Source organism: Pelodiscus sinensis, chromosome 1 (assembly GCF_049634645.1).
Source record: "Pelodiscus sinensis isolate JC-2024 chromosome 1, ASM4963464v1, whole genome shotgun sequence".
Lineage (NCBI taxonomy): Eukaryota > Metazoa > Chordata > Testudines > Trionychidae > Pelodiscus > Pelodiscus sinensis.
The window spans coordinates 42,505,947-42,526,390 of NC_134711.1; the positions used below are offsets into that span (position 1 = coordinate 42,505,947).

General features: G+C 39.8%; 1 protein-coding gene and 1 long non-coding RNA gene across 7 annotated transcripts in view; one reads left to right on the forward strand and one right to left on the reverse strand.

The window, feature by feature from the left end:
• The window catches only part of CPED1 (cadherin like and PC-esterase domain containing 1), a 214,716-nt gene that overhangs the window by 31,169 nt on the left and 163,103 nt on the right, over positions 1-20,444 (reverse strand). For all 6 annotated transcript variants that reach the window (XR_012903743.1, XM_075928925.1, XM_075928905.1 and 3 more), the window contains one exon: positions 11,902-12,019. Coding sequence is in view for 5 of the 6 variants with exons in the window: in XM_075928925.1 (XP_075785040.1) it covers positions 11,902-12,019 (118 nt within the window). In the remaining variant the exon portion in view is untranslated. The remainder of the gene's footprint in view (positions 1-11,901; positions 12,020-20,444) is intronic.
• On the forward strand, positions 3,594-10,024 carry LOC142829357 (uncharacterized). The gene is made up of 3 exons (XR_012903744.1): positions 3,594-3,691; positions 6,527-6,572; positions 9,681-10,024. It is a non-coding gene; the product is annotated as an uncharacterized LOC142829357 (long non-coding RNA).

Genomic DNA, 20,444 nt, shown 5'->3' on the forward strand with positions numbered 1-20,444 from the left:
ATTTTATCCCCTGGCTAATAGCCTTTTATGGACCTACCTCCATGAAATTATCTAGCTTCTCTTTAAACTCTATTATAGTCCTAGCCTTCACAGCCTCCTCTGGCAAGGAGTTCCACAGGTTGACTACACGCTGTGTGAAGAAGAACTTTCTTTTATTTGTTTTAAACCTGCTACCCATTAATTTCATTTGGTGACCTCTAGTTCTTCTATTTAGGGAACCTCTGGCACCATGCACATAACAGTCCCTACTGCACTTTGACATACTCCTGTTTCAAACGCTCTGTGTCAAAATGCACTAGAAAACTGTAGTGGCTAGTAGCAGGATCTAGAGGGTGACTTAGTGTATGGCCAGCAAGTGTTCCACAGAATCACACCCTGGCTTGCTCCACACTAGCTCGCCACACAGAAAAGCCCTCGGGCTCTGAAAGGTGTTGAAGAGACCTGAACATGCTCAGGCCCCATGGGGCCAGTTCTAGGAAGATTTCACTGGTGTCAACTGCAACCCACTCATCCCCACTCTGGGGAAACTAGCTCTGTTAGTAGAAGTGCACCTTTGCCAGTTTAGCAGTATGTACTGTGGAGGGCTTTTCCTGGCAGAACTGTGTTGGGAACAGATCACAGCTCTGCACATGCAAACCAACGTTGCCAGCCAGCCAAAATTTGGCCTCTGTATCTGACATCCTCTTTTCCACAAGGGTAGTTTCTCTTACTTTATCCTCCTCCCTGCAGGTGGTGCTGGAAGCTGCTTCTGCAGTGCCAAAATTAGAATATTAAACAGAGTCTTGTGAGTGGTTATTTATTTCATAGACTCATACAATCTTAGAATCCTAGGGCTGGAAGAGACCTCAGGAGGTCATTGAGTCCAGCCCCCTACCCAAAGCAGGACCAACCCCAACTAAATCATCCCAGTCAGGGCTTTGTCAAGCCGGGATTTAAGATGGGACTTATTTATTTGAATCTCTCAGTAACAGGAAAAACTATAATTTAGAATTTTTAGGACTTTCCCATTATATTCCTTTAAGGCTGATATTAGCCCTTCTACATTTTTAGTTGGATGCAATGGACACACAAAATCATCTTCATATACTTTTAGGGCCAGAAGGGATCATTAGATCATCTAGTCCACCTTCTTGTACAGACCAAAGAACTCCATCCAGTTACTTCTCTATTGAGCTCAATAGCTTATATTTAACTCAGGCACTTCTTCTAGAAAGGCATCCAGTCTTGTTCTGAAGACATTAGAGATGGCGAATCCACTACTTTCCTTAGCAATTTGTTCCAATGGTGAATTACTTTCACCGCTGGATGGGTTGTCTTCTTTCTACTTTAACTTCTTTAATCTTTACTTTTTCTCTGTGAGGCACTTTTTCCAAGCCCTCAATTTCTGTGATTCTTTTCTGCACTCTCTAATTTTTCAAGTCCCATGGTAAATATGGACACCAGAACTGTACACAGTGTTCCAATATTGGCCTCCCTAACTCTGTGTACACAGGTAAAATTGGCATTCTAGTCCCACTCAGTGCTCCCCTGTTTATACATCTATAGAACCCATTAGCCTTTGCCACAGCACTGCATGTTGAGCTGTCTGCCCACTATACATCCTGAATCCTTTTCAGAGTCACTGCTTTCAGAATACAGTCTTCCCTTCTGGAGATATGGATGGCATTCTTTGATCCTAGAGGTCTGACTTTGCATTCAACCATATTAAAATACAGTTTGCTGAATGGGTCTATCTTACCAAGCAACTCAGATTGCCCTGGATAACTGCCCTGCCCTCACATTATGTACCATCCTGCCAGTCTCTGCCTTAAAAGCTATCATCAGTGATTTTATATTTACCTCCAGACTACTGATGAAAATGTTGAAGAACAGTGGGCCTAGTACCTGCAGAACCCCATTAGAACATCCCTATATGATGAGCATGTCTTTCTGAGATCTGTCTGAACCTATGGGCTTCTTACTGGGCAGCGTTACTTCCTCACTGCAACATTCAGCCAAAAGAGGGATCCATAACTTCTCCAGCACATGAAAGGGAAGTAGTGCAAGAGGCCAGGAGGGATCTGGATAGAGCAACATGCTGGAGTCAGCAGCTTGGGAGCTGGTGGCAAAGCAAAGGCTGGACAACTTAAGATCTGGGAGCCAGCCTGTTTGTGGCAAAAGGCCCAGTGGCAGTCACATCAGGCAGAAACCCAGAAGTATCCTGTATATGGCAGATAAGCATATGGACTCACTGAGGAGTGTTGGTGCTAGACAAGAGGACTGGACTCTGTCTGGGAGATCTGCAGGTCAATGTGTGCCTGCCTATAGGAGAGCAGTGGCCTGGAGTAAGTACCTTTGGCACCCATCTGTAGGGCCACCACTTCTCTACCCCTGCTACTGGACTGAAGGGCCTAGTGCTTGGAGCTCCTCCAGCATGTCTCTGAACTTCTGGTACACTCTGCACACTACCAACCAGCTAGGGTACTGCTGTTCCACAACACTCAGGGTACATCTAGACTACAGGCTTTTGTCAACAGAAGTTTTGTTGACAGATACTGTCAACAAAGCTTCTGTCGACAAAGAGCATCTAGACTACAGCCAGTTCTGTCGACAAAGCAAGCTGCTTTGTCGACATGACAGTGTAGACGCAAAGCACAATGTAGATGCAATAACGCCTTCTGTCAACAGAATTCTGTCGACAAAAGGCATTATTCCTCGTAGAATGAGGTTTACAGCCGTCGACAAAACAGCTGAGTTCTGTCGACGTTATGTCGACAGAACTCAGCAGCAGTGTAGATGCAGGTATAGTTTTGTCGACAAAAGTCCAGTTTTGTCAACAAAACCCTGTAGTCTAGACACAACCTCAGAGAGTAAGTGTACAACATAGCAAAGAAAACCACACAGCAAGCCTGAATCAGCTGGCACATACCCAAACCCACTCTTTGCAGTGGGGCAGGTTACAATAGTTATAACGGCTCAGATTCACTCACTACCTTCCACAACTGAACAAATCTGGGCCACGTTATCCGGAAGACACATTGGCAACTTCATGCTGATAAGTGAGTGCATAGGAGCTGTAAGTCAAACCAGTTGAAGGTATGTAACTTGCGGTAACTTTCTGAGGAGAAACATTAGTTCAGTCTCTGTTGCTGTCAACCCACTTTCAGATGTGAGTCTCTTACTTGACTTCTCATTTTTTTGCTAAATGCTACCGCTGATAACTTTTTATATCAGAGATTGCAACTGTCACTGTGTGCTTTGCAACTTGTGGGAGTAGATCAAAGGAGTTGTGGTAAATGGTTGGCTGCTTGACCTGCCTGGTCTCACTTATCATGCAAGGGTGTGAGGCTGTGGTCAGGAGCAGAGAAGGCAAAACAACAGGAATGAGGCTTCTAAAGAGACGACTGTCACTTTCTGTCTCTGGTTACACTAGCCTAGCTTTTGGAAGCACAAGTTTATTCAGGCAGCCTAAGCCCTGTTTGCCTCATGTGCCAAGCACCTGTGCAGGATTAGGAACATTTTGACACTGCTATGGACATGTTTAATTTTAATCTGTAAAAATATAGTAGAGGCTGAGAATGCAACTGCAAAAAACAAGACTGCTGGGTCCTAGATACCTTGAGAGCTTCTTCCTGCCACCTTGATGAGGACAAGGATTTGCAGAGAGGTGGCCTTAACTGTATAGAGGGGAAACCTGAAGCAAAGATATTTGGTAAGTGGCAGGGTGTTTTGGCTTATCAGACAGATAAATATAGAGTTCTCCTACATAAAACTAGCATATATCTTTCCTGTCAGCCCTTGCAAAGTTCTTGCAAGATCATGGAAAGGGCAGAATTTGTCCTATAGTCCTGCCACTGTGCAAGATAATGCACTACCCAGCTCACATTCTTATGTACTGTACACACACACACACACACACACACACACACACACACACACACGCGCGCGCCTAGAGTGAATGCTGCACAAATGGCCATATTCAAAGTCCACTGAAGCAAGCAAGAGTGTTTCCTTTGACTTCAGTGGGCTATGGATCAGGCCCTAAAGTTCTAACTTTAGCTGTTCAAGCAGGTGGGGATGTCTATTATGCAGATGACTTGCCACCATGCAGCATACAGTGGGAAGGTTCAGTGGGTTAGGGAACTAGCCTAGGATTTGGGAGAGTAAGTTTCAAGTCCTTGCTGCGCCACAGACTTCCCCAATGTAAAAAGTTACTAAAGAGTATCTCTAATGTTAAGTTCTTTGGGGGAAGGAGTGGTTTAAATTTAGCAATCATATAAAAACTGGGCATTCTATTTCCTGACATTGCAATTTTCTTCTTGCAAATCACATACATGAATATTCTGGCAAACTGTAACTTCTGAGATCTCTCTTGAATTACACAAGTTTCTTCTTAATATTACACATATTTATAAACTGTTCTATTTTTAAATTACAAATTGGAACAACAAAATATTAAGGAACTAAACTGTCTAAACAAAAACATGTAAACTTTGGTGACTGAAAAAGCTAAGTTATTATATGAAATATATTCTTCACATATTTTGCATGATTTATAATTACTAGTGCTATTCATATATTTAATTAATAACTAGATTGATTTTATAGCATATGCTAAAGATTTGCAGTAAATGTAAAAAAGATGAATTAATAATGATATATTTTAAAACAAATGTTGTCTATAGGAAACACTGAATGCCAACAGGATACCTGTAGAATTAAGAGTAGTTCTACACAGATGTATTGTTAAAAAGCTGAAATTTCATATGTTTGAATATAATGCCCCTTACCAACCATGAGCTAATAATGTCGGATGAAATGGGTACTGAATGAAAAGGGCATCACACAAAATAGCTATAGATCTTGGCTTCTTGACATCTAAATGTACCAACCATAAATAAACTTTTGTTACAGAGGAGCCTGAGAATAAACAACTTTTAAAAAGGTATTGCACAGATAAGAATTATTGGCATTATCTAGGAAATTCAGTTTATTTTCTTGTGTAATTATATATATATATATATATATTTGTTTTGAGTACAGTAATACTCACTGCAGCTTTCAGCACAGTTTCAGTCAATTATATCTGTATTTGGGACATTGCGGCAAAAAGATGCTACTGAGTATAACATTCAAGAAAAAGCCATGCCTAGACGTCACTATGAAATAAAAAGGGGGGTGGGAAGTGTAGAATTAAAGTGTTGCTGTCAATTTAAATTTGGCTCCAAATTTAACATTTTATTAAAACAAGGTTTTTGTAAAACTAAATGTTTCCACATAAAAAAAAACTTATGAAATCACGGATATGTCTGAAACCAAGACACAATGGCATTACAGCTCTGACTCTGCACCATTAATGTACATTGGAGCTTTGCCATTGACTTCAGCGAGTCTCAAGCTCTAAAGCTGGCATTCAGCCACGCATGTAAAAAGAGCATGGCTGCATAAGAGGTTTAGTACCTTAAAGTGCAAATGACTTCATTGATTTAATTGTCTAAGCTAAGAAAAATATATAAGTAAACAAGCATAAATAGTGCCAAGTAAACTGGAATTGTAAAAGGCTCTTATATCCAATAAAAGGTGTTACTAATAATGTTACTAAACGTATGAAATTACAGATTAAGAGATTCTAAGGACAGAAAAGACTGCTGTGATCATCTAGTCCAATCTCTTGCATAACACAGGCCAGGGAACTTTGTGAATTAATTCCTTTGAACTAGAGTCTATATTTTACAAAGAAAATCTAAGCTTGATTTTAAAATCACTAGAGATGGGGAATCAATCATGATGCTTGGTAAATTGTTGCAGTTAACAGGGTTCTTATAAACTATTGCTTTGAAATGACATTAGCATAAATATGATTTAAGAAAGCCAGTTAAAATATTCACATATTAGGACAAAACAAGTGTATTAGTATTTACAGGATTGAGACCTAACATTTAAAAGTCTGGATCCAGATACAAATGGTCGGCTCCTGCAAAGATCGCAAATATAATTGTGTGGGGCCTGTTTTTATTTTTTTTGTAGTTAACCCTCTAAAACTGACTGTTTTACTCAGCATTCTAAATATTATGATTTAAAGTAACTTTAAAAATGTACATGTTAACTTGCAAAAGCAAGCAAACAAAAGAGACCATTTTAAAAGCAGCTATTGTTTCTACCTTTGGAAAGAAACCATAATTAGAAAAAAATCATCCATGTATACTTAAGAAAACATTATTTTAATTTTGACATTGAAGTGAATATTTAATCTAAAATTATACAGACTACAATTTGTTGATTTATGTCTAAATTATTTTTATACTGGGTGTCTATTTGAGCTCTCTCAGGATTCTGTGAGCACATCAGTACAAATCCTCAAAGTTACAGTGGAGTTAGATGCCTAAACACCTTTGAGGAGCTGGGTCCTTTTTGTCTTTGAACAAGATTTGAAAGTATTATGCTTTTAGGGGATTTCCCCCTTTCGTCTAGTAATTAGAAATTATAAACAAATATATTTAAAAAACGGCATCTGACAAAAGATTTATTCACATGCTTAACTTTACAGACGGAAATCAATGTACCACTCACAGCACGTGAAGTTGAACACCTGTGTAAGTGTTTGCAGGCCTGGGACTGAAATCAAAACAAATGTATAAGCAAATATAGAGCCCATAAAGAATTATGCAATATGGAGTTGTGGAAAATGAAATACAATTCAAATGTGCATGTACTGACAGAAATATTCAATAGCAAAAAACTACATTAAGATTGCATGATGGTATTTTGTGCCTCAGCAGGATGCTGAGCAAATTCAAAGTACTGGAAACTAAGAAATGATCAGTTAAGGTTATCTATGAAACCTTAAATTCCACCCTCTTTCAGCAGTAGATCAGGTTAGCCCCTCCCCCATACAATGTCAATGCTAAAGTTGCTGAAATGTACAATCTCTTCACTTCTTTTTACAACTTGATCACGCTCACTCACAGGATTTCATCTAATACTATTAAAGGACAAAAAATTAAATACATAAAATAAAGGTTGCTGAAAGTTGATTTCCCTTTGGAAGTGACAGTAGCCCGAGGGATTATTTGCATACACTCCAGGTGCAGTTAAGTGTTAGGTGTACCCTCATTAAATGGTGGAGGCAGTAACTGGGCTTGTTTGGTAAAGGTGTGTTTGTGATATGAGGACACATCTGGGTTAAGGTGGCGTGTATGACAGAACTGTGATTGCGATGTGGGGAGATCTATGTTCTGCACCTTCTGATGTTCATATGCAAAGGGAAGAGCTGCAAGTGTACCTTCAGCATCTCGTAGGCAGTAGAGTATTTCCAAGCCAAATTGTAAACATTGGATAAATTAGCTGGGTACAGAGGTTTTAGTACAAAGAGTGTTACGGCAGCAAGCTGGGGTATAACAGTAGTGTAAGTACTGATTCTCTCATGCTCTCTTGGCAGAGTGAATATGTGTGGTGTCAGTATAGCCACGCAGAATGTGGCTGTGCGTGGTAGGGTGTGTTTGTGAGATCAGCAGAATACTTGGAGGTGCGTGACAGATTGTGATATGTGTCTCCCACTCCCAGGCAAGTGAAGAAAGGGAATCTTCATTTCTCTGAAGATTGTGTACGCTATGTCAGTGGCCAGGTATGAGACTGTTATTACAAAGGACACTGCCAGCAGTGAGGTGGAATATGAAAGGATGCTAATGCTCTAATTAAAGTGCAAGTTGAGATGGTAGCCTGTGCGTAAGGGTATGTCAGCATATGAGCTTGAAGGTGTGATTCCCAGTTTACGTAGATGTACCCACAGTCAGTCTAGTGAACTAAAAATAGCAGTGTAGACAAGGTAGCGTGGGCAGCAGCTCAGGCTAGCTGACAGAGTACAAACCCATTAGATTCCCAGGTGTGTACAAGGGTAGTTTGCTGCTGCTGTTGTCTGTGCTACACTACTATTTTCAGCGCACTGGCTCTACTCACACCAGGACAGGTACTTCTACATGAGCTAGTAACCACACGCATGTAGACACATCCTCAGGCTATGGGAGAGTTCTCCAACTGCATTTGTGTGGCATTCTTACTGGAGTTCAGGAACCTTCTGAATCTTTTAGTGCCAAGCATCTAGGAAAATGTATTGTAAGGCATCAAACTATTCCAAGCTCTGATACCCCAGTGTTTCTCGGACTTGGGTGCATCTATTGAACAGGGGTCAGAGGATGTTCAATAGATGTACCCAAGTTTGAAAAACACTGAGGAATCAGAATTTGAAATGGTTCAATGCCATACAGTACACGTTTTCCAACCGGACAGGAAACCAACGCTTTTCTATTAAATGTTCTTCCAACTCTATTAATAGTTTCCACAGTGTTGAGGTGCATTGGCAGAGCTGAGGAGTGCAGTGAGGTGGGGTGCACAGACTGAGCTGTGAAGTTCAGGGGATCACGAATTGGGGTACATTGGCAGAGCTGTGGTATGCAGGAGATGAGGTGCAGGGAGTTGGGATGCACTGGCAGAGCCGTGGAGTGCAGAAGTTGGGTGCATTCACAGTGCTGGGGTCTTCCACTCCTGAGCCCCCAACCTCTCTCTCCTCCCTTATGATCCATCCACATCTATCACCAACTGGCCAGTCCTCCTACCCTTGCTGCAGCCCCAAATCCTTCTCTCCTTATTTCTCTCCTCCTTCTTCCCTGCTATACCTCTCTTCCCCTCCTAGAAGGTGTTCACATGTCTATTTTCCCCCAAAGACTTCAATTATCTTCTCCACCCCCAAATTGTCACCCATGATTCACAGATTGCAACAACCTCCAGTCACTCAGTCCAAAGCTCCTTTTGTTCTGAGTTCTCTGTTCATTGAAGGGTGAGCTTCCAGCCATCAATCTGCATGATTACTACCTTTCAGTTTAACAGTACAGGGCAGCAGAAGGGAACCAGTTTCTTTACCATGGCTGTAATCCAGGAGTCCCTCCATGGTACAACTAGAAACTTGGGTCCTTAATGTGACTCTACATCCCCATGAAGTGCACCAAATTTCAAAGTGATCTCGTCACCCATTTGTATTGTAGAGCACTTACAAATATCAAGTTTAAAGTTTGCTGTATTGGTGCATGTGCAGTGTAAAAATAAACATCATATTAAATTCTGTTCTCATTTTGGGTCACCAAAAGATTTAGTGGGAAACCAATACTACACATTGGGTAAAATCAGACAGATTGACCCACATCATATTAAGTTTGATTTCTAGGTCCACCCCTCCCCCAAACCAACTAAAACCATTTTTAAATGGCATTTTTCAGGCCTTCTATCTTTGCAACCCTCAGCTCAAATGACTCAATTTTTTTGTCAATAGCTCCATCCTGAGCCCTCCTCCGAAGGCACACCAAATTTCAAAGATACCCAGTTAACACATGCCAGTTTTAGAGGACACTGAACAGTTGACCTTTGAACAGATATTATGAAGCACTGCTGTAATATTATTTATTAAGCTATGATTTGTTAGGTCCCCATTTTACCTTTGTTCACACAAATCCATGCAGACTTTCCATAGATTACAGTGACCCGATTCATATGTAGAAGCTTTGCAGATTTGGTTCCCTTGTTTTTAAACTCCCTTGGACAGCCGCTGTGTCTCTTTTATGTTTTGCAAAGTGCCAAGCACAAGGTCAGCTTTTAAAAATAATAAGTAGTACTAAAATCATACGGAACATTAACTATATTTTATGTTTCAGCCTGGTTCACAGCCCAGCGAAGTCAATGGGAAATTTACCAGTTGCTTCAGAAGGCATTGGATCAAACCCTTAATTATGTATGTTGATTTTTCTGATGATCACTCTATCATTTGTCCATCCTGTAGTTCCAAACTGAGACAGACTGCAGGCAACTACCTTGGTTTGACATTAATACTCTGCATTTACTGATGAAAAGGGTCCTGCAAGATGCCAAGTGCCTCCTGAGTGGTGCTGAGCCACCTTAACTCTCCTGTTCAGATCCTAGAGGACATTTCCTAAGCTCAGACCAAGGCTGTGTCCAGACTCAGGGGTTTTTTCGAAAAAAGTAGCCTTTTTTCGAAAAAACTTCCCCTGCGTCCAGACTCAAGCCGCGTTCTTTCGAAATTAATTCGAAAGAACGCGGCTTTTCTTTCGATGGCAGTAAACCTCATTTCACGATGAAGAACGCCTTCTTTCGAAAGTTCCTCTTTCGAAAGAAGGCGTTCTTCACTGTAAATAGGGCTTCTTCAAAAGAGAGCATCCAGACTCACTGGATGCTTTCTTTCGAAAAAGCAAGCCGCTTTTTCGAAATTTCTCCGTGCAGTCTAGACGCTCTCTTTCGAAAGAGGCTCTTTCGAAAGATGCTTTCGAAAGAGCCTCTTTCAAAAGAGGCTTGCAGTCTAGACATAGCCCAAGAGAATAGAAACCGGGGGCGAAATCCTGGACTTACTGCAGTTAATGAAAAACTTACAAGTTTTACCATCAGTGTTAATGTGGCTAGGATGTTGCCCCAGGTCTCTGACTCCCTATCCTCCTGACTTTTCAGGGGTTTGGAAGAGCTAGGATTTTTATGTTTCTTTGAGTGTTTAATATATTTAAAAATCAAAGGGGAGGCAAGGGAAGCTGTGTCTTAGGACTTCAGGCTGGCTCTTCAGGGCACCCGTACAGCTCTCACTGCCAGGGTCTGTCAGTAGTTACAAACTGAGAACGAATTGACAAGCTGTTTGGCTTACAGTTAACATTTGTAAACCACAGGAAAGCTGCACCATAATGTATAAATACTAAGGACTGCACATTCCACACTTGCACTGGACGTTGTCATTTAGGTGCTATTAGCTATCTTCACTTTCTCAAGAAATAATTCTCCCATTTCTGTTAGCTGTGCCCCTTGACACAACTTCATATATTGAATGTTGGTTCAATTTGGAACATTTGCAAGGCAGATAAGTTCCACCAGAAGAGTGTAATGTAGTTTATTTCATATAGCCATATGCAGCATTCAGAGCAACCTGGACTCTAAGACTTTGAGAGGCCAGAAGAGACCCAGATCTCAGGCTGCAGCCCAAGCCAGAATGTCTCCATTGCAATTAAACAGCCCCTTAGCTCAATCTCTGCAAGGCCAAGACAGCTGGCACAGTGTAGACACTGTAGTATAGACATACCCTATGTTTCTCTTGTTAATGTGATTTTAACACATTTGTCTAATAAAGGAAGATACAGACATAATTAGGGACTTATCCTGCAAAGACTTCAACATGTGCCTAATTTTATGCATATTAATATTTTGATTTGTAAAAATATATAAGCTTAAATGTTTGCGGAATGGGGTCCAATATATTTCCCATTCAAAAATATGTTCCTTTTATTAGTAACGGAAGAAATGTCGTATAGATCTTAATCTGCTTAATATCTATCTGCTGTATATATCTTACTTATTAGAAAATATATTTAAATTGTGCTCTTTGGCTTATCCATAGTGATGTTTAAATCTCTGTATTAGTTTATATAAAAGAGGGATATTTTGGTTCATTTGTTTGTTTAAAAAATGGTTATTCTTTTTGTGTATTCCAAACACGAATAGGAAACATGAAACTACAGCTGGTAAAAATGCCAATTTTTTTTCAACCCACCCCAATTTGGGGTTTTTCTTCAAAAACTTGAAAAAACATCACAAAGTAATTCCATTTAAAATGTATGTTTCTGATGAAAATTTGTCAGTGAGCCCTTCAAATAGTAACTATAGGCAAACTATCAATTTTGCGGAAACTCAGAAAAAGAGTGTCTCATAAAAGTAAACTGCCTGTCTTAATTATATCAGTAAGATATGTATGTAAAACAGTCTGTATAGAAACAAAATCAGTTTTGCTTGTGTCTGCACAGAAAAAGGACAGAGATTTTTGTGCTTTATTTTAGTGTGGTGCAGGTATTTGTGGTATAGGGAGAGAATATATCAAGAACTAACCTTTTGTGTCTCCAGCTTTACAAGTTTTAAACTGTGTCTGTGAAATTGCTGAAAGGTACGCAGGGGAGAGAGGCTGTAATCCACAAGATTCCTCCGGCTGAATTAGTGAACCACAGTCCTGAATTAAACAGAAATTAATTAAAATCACCGTACCTTATCCAAAGCATTAGACAATACGTATAGTATAAAAAAAACAACTATTTTCAAGGACAATTAATGGAAGAAAAAAATTACTGGGGCTGACTCTGAAATCTATTTGTCCTTTTACATTCAATACATCTTCAAATGTACTTACTAGTGAGTACACTAAGCAGTTCCCTGTGCCTCATTTTTGTATAAAATAAATATACTTTAAATTTTAATAGCCATGTAATTTGTACTTGTTGCCCACATTAATTTCATATGGAAAACCTACACTCACACAAAATGTTTACTTGATATGTGCTCAAATAGCTTGAAGAAATAGATGTACATCTTCAATCTCATGTGCAAGGGAAAAAAGAGAGGAAGAGAAAAAAGGAACTTGGAGAGTAACAAATGATTGAGCTGCCAGAGTGGTTAGCTTGGAAAGATTATTAGCTGGTGTGGGAGATAGATGTAATGAAATATATTTTGCTGCAACAGTGTGTGTTATGCATACTACAGACAAAAGAAAGACCCAATATCTATCCATAGCTATACTAATAGCTGTACTGAATGATACATATAAATAATACTCTATGTCAAATAATGCTTATAATTGAAATCTTTTTCTTATACATAGCATTTTTCTTTTCATATTTACAGTAACTGTGCATGTGTGAACTTAGATCTACAATTAATACAAATACGATGTCTTTGTATCTAGAAACAGAGATAAATTATTCAATCCACAGAGAATACTGAAATATTAAATTACACTGATGGAAGGGTGTACACTGTAAACGCATTTTATGGAATAGCCTGGTTTCCTGCAATTTGATCCTTTCTACTAAATGTTATGGACTTCAGAAACTGTATAATGGAATTTAATTAATATTTGGCACTTTAGAAATCTGGCAGTAACAATTTGGCATCGCAATCATGTTAACATTAGAAGTTTTAAAGTTTGTGGGTGAATGAATTTCATTGGCTTCAAGGAAATGAGTCTGTCTGAAAATTGCTTTAGGGGTCTGATTCTGTGAGGCATCGCCAACTTCCAATGCCTTCAGTGGGACTATTCAGGTGCACAACAATTATTAGCACTTCTAAGACTTAGCAGGCTTGAGCCATTGCATTTTAAATAATGTATGGTTCTTGCATATATAATAAACAACCGTCTGTGCTATGGTATAACTGGTATAATCTGCACTGTGCTTTTTGTGATAGATTACTATATTATGATTTTCTTCATGTATAAAAAGGTGGATTAATTCCTGCTTTAAGTGCTTAGCTTAAATGTAACTATGACAATGCGACACACGCTTCCATGATACATTTAAATGTTTTTGGTATTATAACTGTGAAAATGAAAATATGGCATGAGACAGAGATAAAAAATAATTTTGTTTCTATTACATGAAAAATACAAAAATCTGACTGCGACATATATTAAGTCACATATTTAAATACACTGGTTAAATTAAATATTATTCTATTGCAATTTCAATTCTCTAATTTGATTTTTAATTTTACATAGCATTAGAGTATTACTTTTAAATAATTATATACATAATATACAGTGGCAAACAGTTTAAATAGACAAAATAAACCATATAAAGAATGAGCATTATATAAAAAGGTTTGTCATACTGAAAGAAGAACAAAATGGCAGGTTTAGAAGAAGGTAGTGAATTTATAGTTCACCTATTCATGGAATTATATTGATTTGTGTTTGATTCTTTTTAATTTTGCTTAAATGATATTAAAATAAATACATCTGCTGACAGTGTATTTAAAATATTCACAACTGCTTCTAAAATGCACAGTAATATTTAGAACAATGTTTTTAATATACTATACTTGCCTCCACCTTCTAATTAGAATAATGAATGAGTGACAATCAGTTAGGTGTTTAGAGCATTGGTCTGAAATCCTAGCTGCATTTAAGTCAACAGGATTTTTGCCACTGACTTGAATGGAGCTATGCAGTAACCCTTGAACTATTAAATACTAATGTTCCTTGATTTTTAGGGTAGTTTAGCAGATATATCTAAAACACAAAAGCAAAGTGCTCTTTCATATAAGGCCCGATTCAAAGCCCCTTCCAGTCAGTGGAAAGACTATCATTGACTTTAGAGTTTGGATCATCTAAATGCACAAGGCTAACTGTAGCGGGAGACAGATGTATGTCTGGGGTTTCTTTACATTACCAACTTATTCCCTGTTTTGCATTTCACAGTTAAAGAAGGCTGATATAACCAAATGCATGACACTGAGTTTTTCAAGTGTCAACACTTGATGTCCTCTTGGAGTCTCAGGGTCTGGACAGACTGCACAGATATTTGACAGTATTACTTAAACTAACATTAACATCAGAAAGTTTCTACCATGCAGCACAACAATTTGTACAAGGCTTCACAAGGAAGGCCTAAATTCCTGAATAGCCTGCTCTTTGCTCTCAAGACACTGCCATAAGATAACTTAACAAGGTTTTTCTTGTTTAGACTTGTGCACAATGTAGGTTTTTAAACAAAAACCATATTCTTTGATTTTTCAACTGCATTCATTGGGAGATACCATCAAGAGCAAATTTTGTCTGGTTGCTTATATTCACCTGGACGGTTTCATTTGTTAAAAGGCATGCGGTCTGCAATAGTACACCACCTTTCATATACGATTAAAAATCTTTAAACTATTCAGAATACAAAACTTGGAGGTCACTATTTTTGTTTAATAGCAAAATTCCCAGCTCAGAGCAGGCTAATCTTTTATGATCAAAGACATGTTTAATATTGCTATATAAAAATGGAGCTGAGGCAGCCAGAGGTCAGGAACTAACATTTACTGTAGCTCCATGTATGGTACATTAAGAGCTTTATTAACAGCATGTGGATTTGTCAAGTTCCCTATAGGTACTGCAGTGCCATGACACCCCTCTCGCCATGCCCTAAGATGAAACGTCTTGTGATCTTAAGTATATTTACAAACTATCACTCACTTCAAAGATGAGAGGCAGCTAAGCAAACTTAAATGATATTTTCCCCTTTGTGTTTATGCCTGTGAATACTCATTTTTAAAAGGCAGAAGAAAAAAGAGCTTTGCACGCCTGGACTGAAATCAAAATAAAGCTCCCCTGAAATATGTATTTCAACACATAATTAGAATTGATTTTTCATCTAACCAGTATCAGAAAACTTCACTTTTATCTTTACAGAAAATATCCAAGGCAATAGCCTCTCTCTTATGGTGAGAGCCAAGAAACACTGACAGTGTTCCTTACCAGTCCTACTGAACAAATAAAGGAGCAGTGTATCAGAGCTTATCATGAAATAATGAGAAATAAATAACTAAGCTCATGGGCAACTGATTTCTTCTCTTAAATATCATGAATATGGATAGTAATCACATCTCTTTATACCACCACAAACCCAAGCTTGTCCAGAATGGTGGAAGAGATAAACCTTTGTTCATCAAAATGGAGCAGAAGAGGCTTTTCATGACTTCGACTTGACTCTTGAACTTCCAGTACTATCTTGCCCAGTGTTTGCTCTTCCTCCTTACAAACCATGCAGTCATTGGCTGACTGGTGCTGATCAGATCTCCTTTAGGTAGCATGCAGCCCTCTCTTCACAACATTCACATTGCTGCCCTACTTCATTTAACTCTTTAAATTTTAGAAACAACAGACTCAAACATCTTGTGAAGCAGGCTATTTTGAACTCTCTTGAAATCTTTTTAGGATTTCCGGGACTATTTAATCTGGTTCTATTTAAACTAATGCATATTGCTCAGTAAGTCCTTTCATCTGTCTCTTTTTAGTCTATCTAGTTCTACTTTTTATACATCACTAGAGCTTGATGAAAAGTGATTAAAATGGTACTATGAAAGGAATGCTAATAAAATTAGTCAAAGAATGCGTTAATAAAAAAGTGAAATTATAGCTCATGGGAGGAAACAAATTGTGAACAGATGGATTAGTTCCACTCTATCAAGTTTATTAATATTGCAGTAACAAATGAGAGGCCAGTCAGCATGCTAACTTCTATTTAATTTGCTCTCTATATCTGGTTGAATTAATCAGTGATAGATGAACCACCAAAGATTCAGATGTTCAGTTTAATTCAAGTCAGTATCCAAAAACATAGTGCCTTAAATCAGGGGTGGGGAACCTTTTGTGGGTGGAGGTGGAGCCACTGACCCACAGAAAAATTAGTTGGGGGCTGCACTCAAGTGAGAAGCAAAGTGAGAAGCCCTTGACTGAGGAGAAAGACACTCCCCACATTCCCCTTGCACACCAGAGGCTAGGGGAACCCAGGTTAGTATATTTTCTTTGCTCCAGCACTGCGGGTGGATGTCTGGGGGGCTGGAGCACCAGCACAGGCTCCCCAGTGCTGAGCCTCAGGGGCCAGATCCAGGCAAGCTGGGGGCCACATCCAGACCCAGGCCTGAGGTTCCCAACCCTGGTTTAAATGAAAACCTTTAAGGCTTGCAAAAATAGAAAACTCATTCAAGTAGCTCTTGAGAAATTGCATTGGGCGTTAGGAACCTAAATACCTCTGTGGATCTGAGCCTTATTTTCCCTGTGCCCCAGTTCCCCATGTGCAATATTGGAGTAATAGGCTGGGAGTGTTGTGACAACAAATATATTAAAATATTCCCAGGAAAACAGCTTCTGCAGTAATAGAGGGCCATAAAAGTGCCGTAGCTAAATAAGACTAAAAAAGTGATGGGCAATCTACAGCATGTGCGCCATAAGTGGCACACAAGCTGATTCTGAGCGGCATGCTGCGGGAACACAACCCCACCTCCTCCTGCATACAGCAGGAAGCCTGCCTGCTTCTGGAGTCTTCCCCCTTTCAATGCGCCCAGCAGTGGTGGGGGGAGGCGGCACTGGGGCTGAGGCAGCGGCTTCTCTGGTGTCCGGGGTTGGCCCAGGAACTGCGTGGCCATGGTATAACGCCTCCAGCCTCTGGGGATGGCCCAGGAACTGCATGGGCATGGCAGCAGCACCTCCGGGCTCTGGGGTTGGCCCAGGAACTGTGTGGACGAGACAATGGTGCCTCTAGCCTCTGGGAGGACAGCTGGGAAGTCCTGGCCCCAGCTTCCACCCTGGGAAAGGCTGGACCTGGGGTAGCGGTGTGGCATGGGAGTGCCAGGGAGATGCTATGGTGCTGGCTGCTGCTGTGGCAGGGGATCAGGCTGCCGTTCTTTCTGTAATCATTACTAGCAGAGAGGTTCTGGAGACAGAGGCTTGTGTGATGATTAAAGTATCAAACAACAAGCCTGAGATCGGAGAACTCAGAAAGGGAAAGCAAGGCCAAGGATCACACTAAGCAGTAGGATTTGCATCTTTATTCATTTATTTATTAATAAAGCTGCTCATATGTAAGTAGGACTATTATTGATCTGATCTTTGCAGTCCATCTCAAGGCGAAGGATCTGCAACTCTCATGATACAGATACCAGCCCAACGTTTAGCATTGTTTTTACTCAGCCTCGGGGATGGTTAGGTCAGCATACATGGCTTCCAGGTCCTGGAGTGGGGAGAGCAATTGAGACAGGGGGCTAGGGCATTGTCAGGGCTCAAGATGCTGGGCTAAGTTCATGATGCCTCTCAGCAAGGTGGTTGCCAATTCTGATACATGGGTCGATCTGATTGTTGGGAGAGGACAGCAGTGCAGTCTGTGCCAATCCAAAACTGATGACATTGTGTGGCCTCATTCCAATCGGCGTCTGTGGAGAGGCAATGGGGTTGGCAGTGACTGGACAGCTAGCTGATGCCTTTGCTGTAGAACTTGCAGCACAGCTTCAGTAGTTTGGGTACATGTGATAACCAACAGGTCCTGAATGAACTGCTCCAACTGTCCCAGGATAGGGCTGGACTGATCCAAGTGTGGGGAGGACTGGGCCAAGGCCTCCCCCATGAACAGACTAATAATGAGCCCTGCCTTGATCTGTGGGCAATGATTGGGAATGTAGCAAGAGGAGCTGGCACTGCCTTAGGAAACCTCAAGCTGACCACAATCACCATCAAATTTGTCTGGCAATAGGACTTTGGTTGTGGGGAGCAAGAGCCAAGGGTTCTAGTGAAGCTATATGGGCTTATATGGCTGGATTCTGTGCCTGCAAGGTGGATGTCTGCTAGTTCTGTATGAGCCCCACTAGCTCTGCCAGGAAAAAACTGGCATGAGTGGAGTCCATTGTAGAGTGGTGGGCCCCAACCTTTGTACTAGCTGACTAGACTATGGGTGGTCAGGCACAGGGTGGAAATGAGAGTTTTTCCTACTGGTTAGAGCTGGCTCCAGGTTGGACAGAGTCCAGGAAATGAGCAGAGGGTGAGTAGTGGAGGGACAAAAGCTGAATGCCAGAGCTGGAGGCTCGACCAGAAATGTAAGCCAGAGACAGATCTGGGGATCAGAGCTGGAATTCTAACACCAGACGGAAACAGAGACCGGAGTAGAGCAGGAGCAGGGACTGGAAACAGAAACTGGAAAAAGGGAGAGTACAAGTGCAGGCACCAGATGCATCAAGAAGCCTCTGACCTGCTGTGGGGACCAGGCTTATAAGTAAGGCTAGTAAATCAGCAGCCAGTCAGAGCCAATGATTAATCTGTCAGTACAGCTGGGCTCATTGGTTGTCTAGCTGTGAAGCTAGTCAGGGAGCAGGCCAGGATCCGGTCCAAACTCATCCAGCCCCTGACAGTCCTTAGACCTCCTTCATTCCAAGGAAGTAATATGTCATTTTGACAGTGTAAATGCTTTTTGTCCATAGGTAGATACTGTATGAATTAGGAACATTCACTGTACTACATTTATGAAAAGTAGAATAAGTAAAAAGAATTCAGGTAGGGATCACGAAGGCCTCACTCTTACACCAGGAGAATTCTAAGAATCTGAAAAGCTCAGAGATGTCTCAGTAGTAACTAAAACACTGAAAATAGCTTTGATGAATGTAAACAATCAACCCCAGTTCATTAAAATCAACTTATTATAAATATGTGTTTTGCAAAATATTTCAAGCTGTCCACATTTCTTGTAAAAATAAAAGTAATTAGTCACAGGACTTTTTTCTTCAGATAAAACTTGAACATTCCCATGGATTTTCTATGACATTTTCTAAGTAAACATGCATTTCTAATTCAATAAGTTTCATTTTTCCTATTTAAAAATTGCTCACCATGGGCTAGATTTACAAAGGGACCATATCATATAGCTCCCCCTAGATGCCCTACAGCTGAGCGGCATTCTCAGATCCAAGTTAGGCATCCAGACTCCCTTTACAATATATGGGGAGAACTAGTTCCCTAGAAAAGGGATTCTCAGAAGCCAGCAAATCAAGCAGTAAGCCTCCTATACCTTATAGAAAGGTTTTCAGTATTGATTTGAAGACTTCAGGAAATGGCAAAGTCATTATCTCCCTACCTAGTTTGCTCCACTGGTTAATCACTCTCACTGGTAACAATTTGTGCCTTATTTCTAATCTGAATGTGCTTTAACTTCCAGTCATTTACTGGTTATTCCTCTTGCCATATAATCATTGCAAATTACCATTTTAACAATAAGCCAAAAGTATTTGATCCATGAAATGAAAAATGTCTGTTTTTGCAAAATGGAGTGCTAGCTATAAGCAATACTTTTCAAAACCAATATTGAAAAATTGCATTTGTAACAACATATTCTTTTTACATAGTCATAGGAAAAAGAAATAATTGTAGTCATTTTTATAGGATTTAAAAGTTACACCAAATAAAAATAAAACAAGCAAAATGAGGTGTTTTTTGAATCATTAAGAAAAAGTATTCATATTTTCTTTACAATTAATGCTAAATCAAGTTATTTTAAAATACTTAAGCATAACTAAAAAAAAAAAAAAAAGATGCTCTGTTTCTTCATTTGACAACATGAGCCTTGGATTGCAAAGCCAAAAGAGATCAATATGAAGATCTAGTCTGAGATTCTGGGTAGCACAGATCATGGAATTTCTTCAAAATAATTCTCAGCACACATCTCTTAGAAAAATATCCAATCTTGATTTAAGAACTGGGAGTGATAGAGAATCCATCATGATACTGGGTAAATTGTTCCTGTGGTCAGTTACTCTCACCATTAAAATGTTATGCCGTATGTCCAGTCTGAATTTATCTAGCTTCATCATTGGATTATGTTACAATAAATGGCACGGAAGGACTTGCATAAGACCTCAGCCTTTGAGAGGGGAAGAAGACCTTCACCCTAGCTGTGAGTGTGTATATAAACGATAAAGCTTTAAGAACAGAACACTTTCCCCCCATCTCTTCTTATCTAATGAAAACACCACTGAAAACAAGATACTTTGAAAGAATATTTGGCAATGATCATATTCTAAAATTAAAGGCTGTGGTGAACGCAAGCAAAGTCTGTAACATAAGTGAAAATAAATACTGT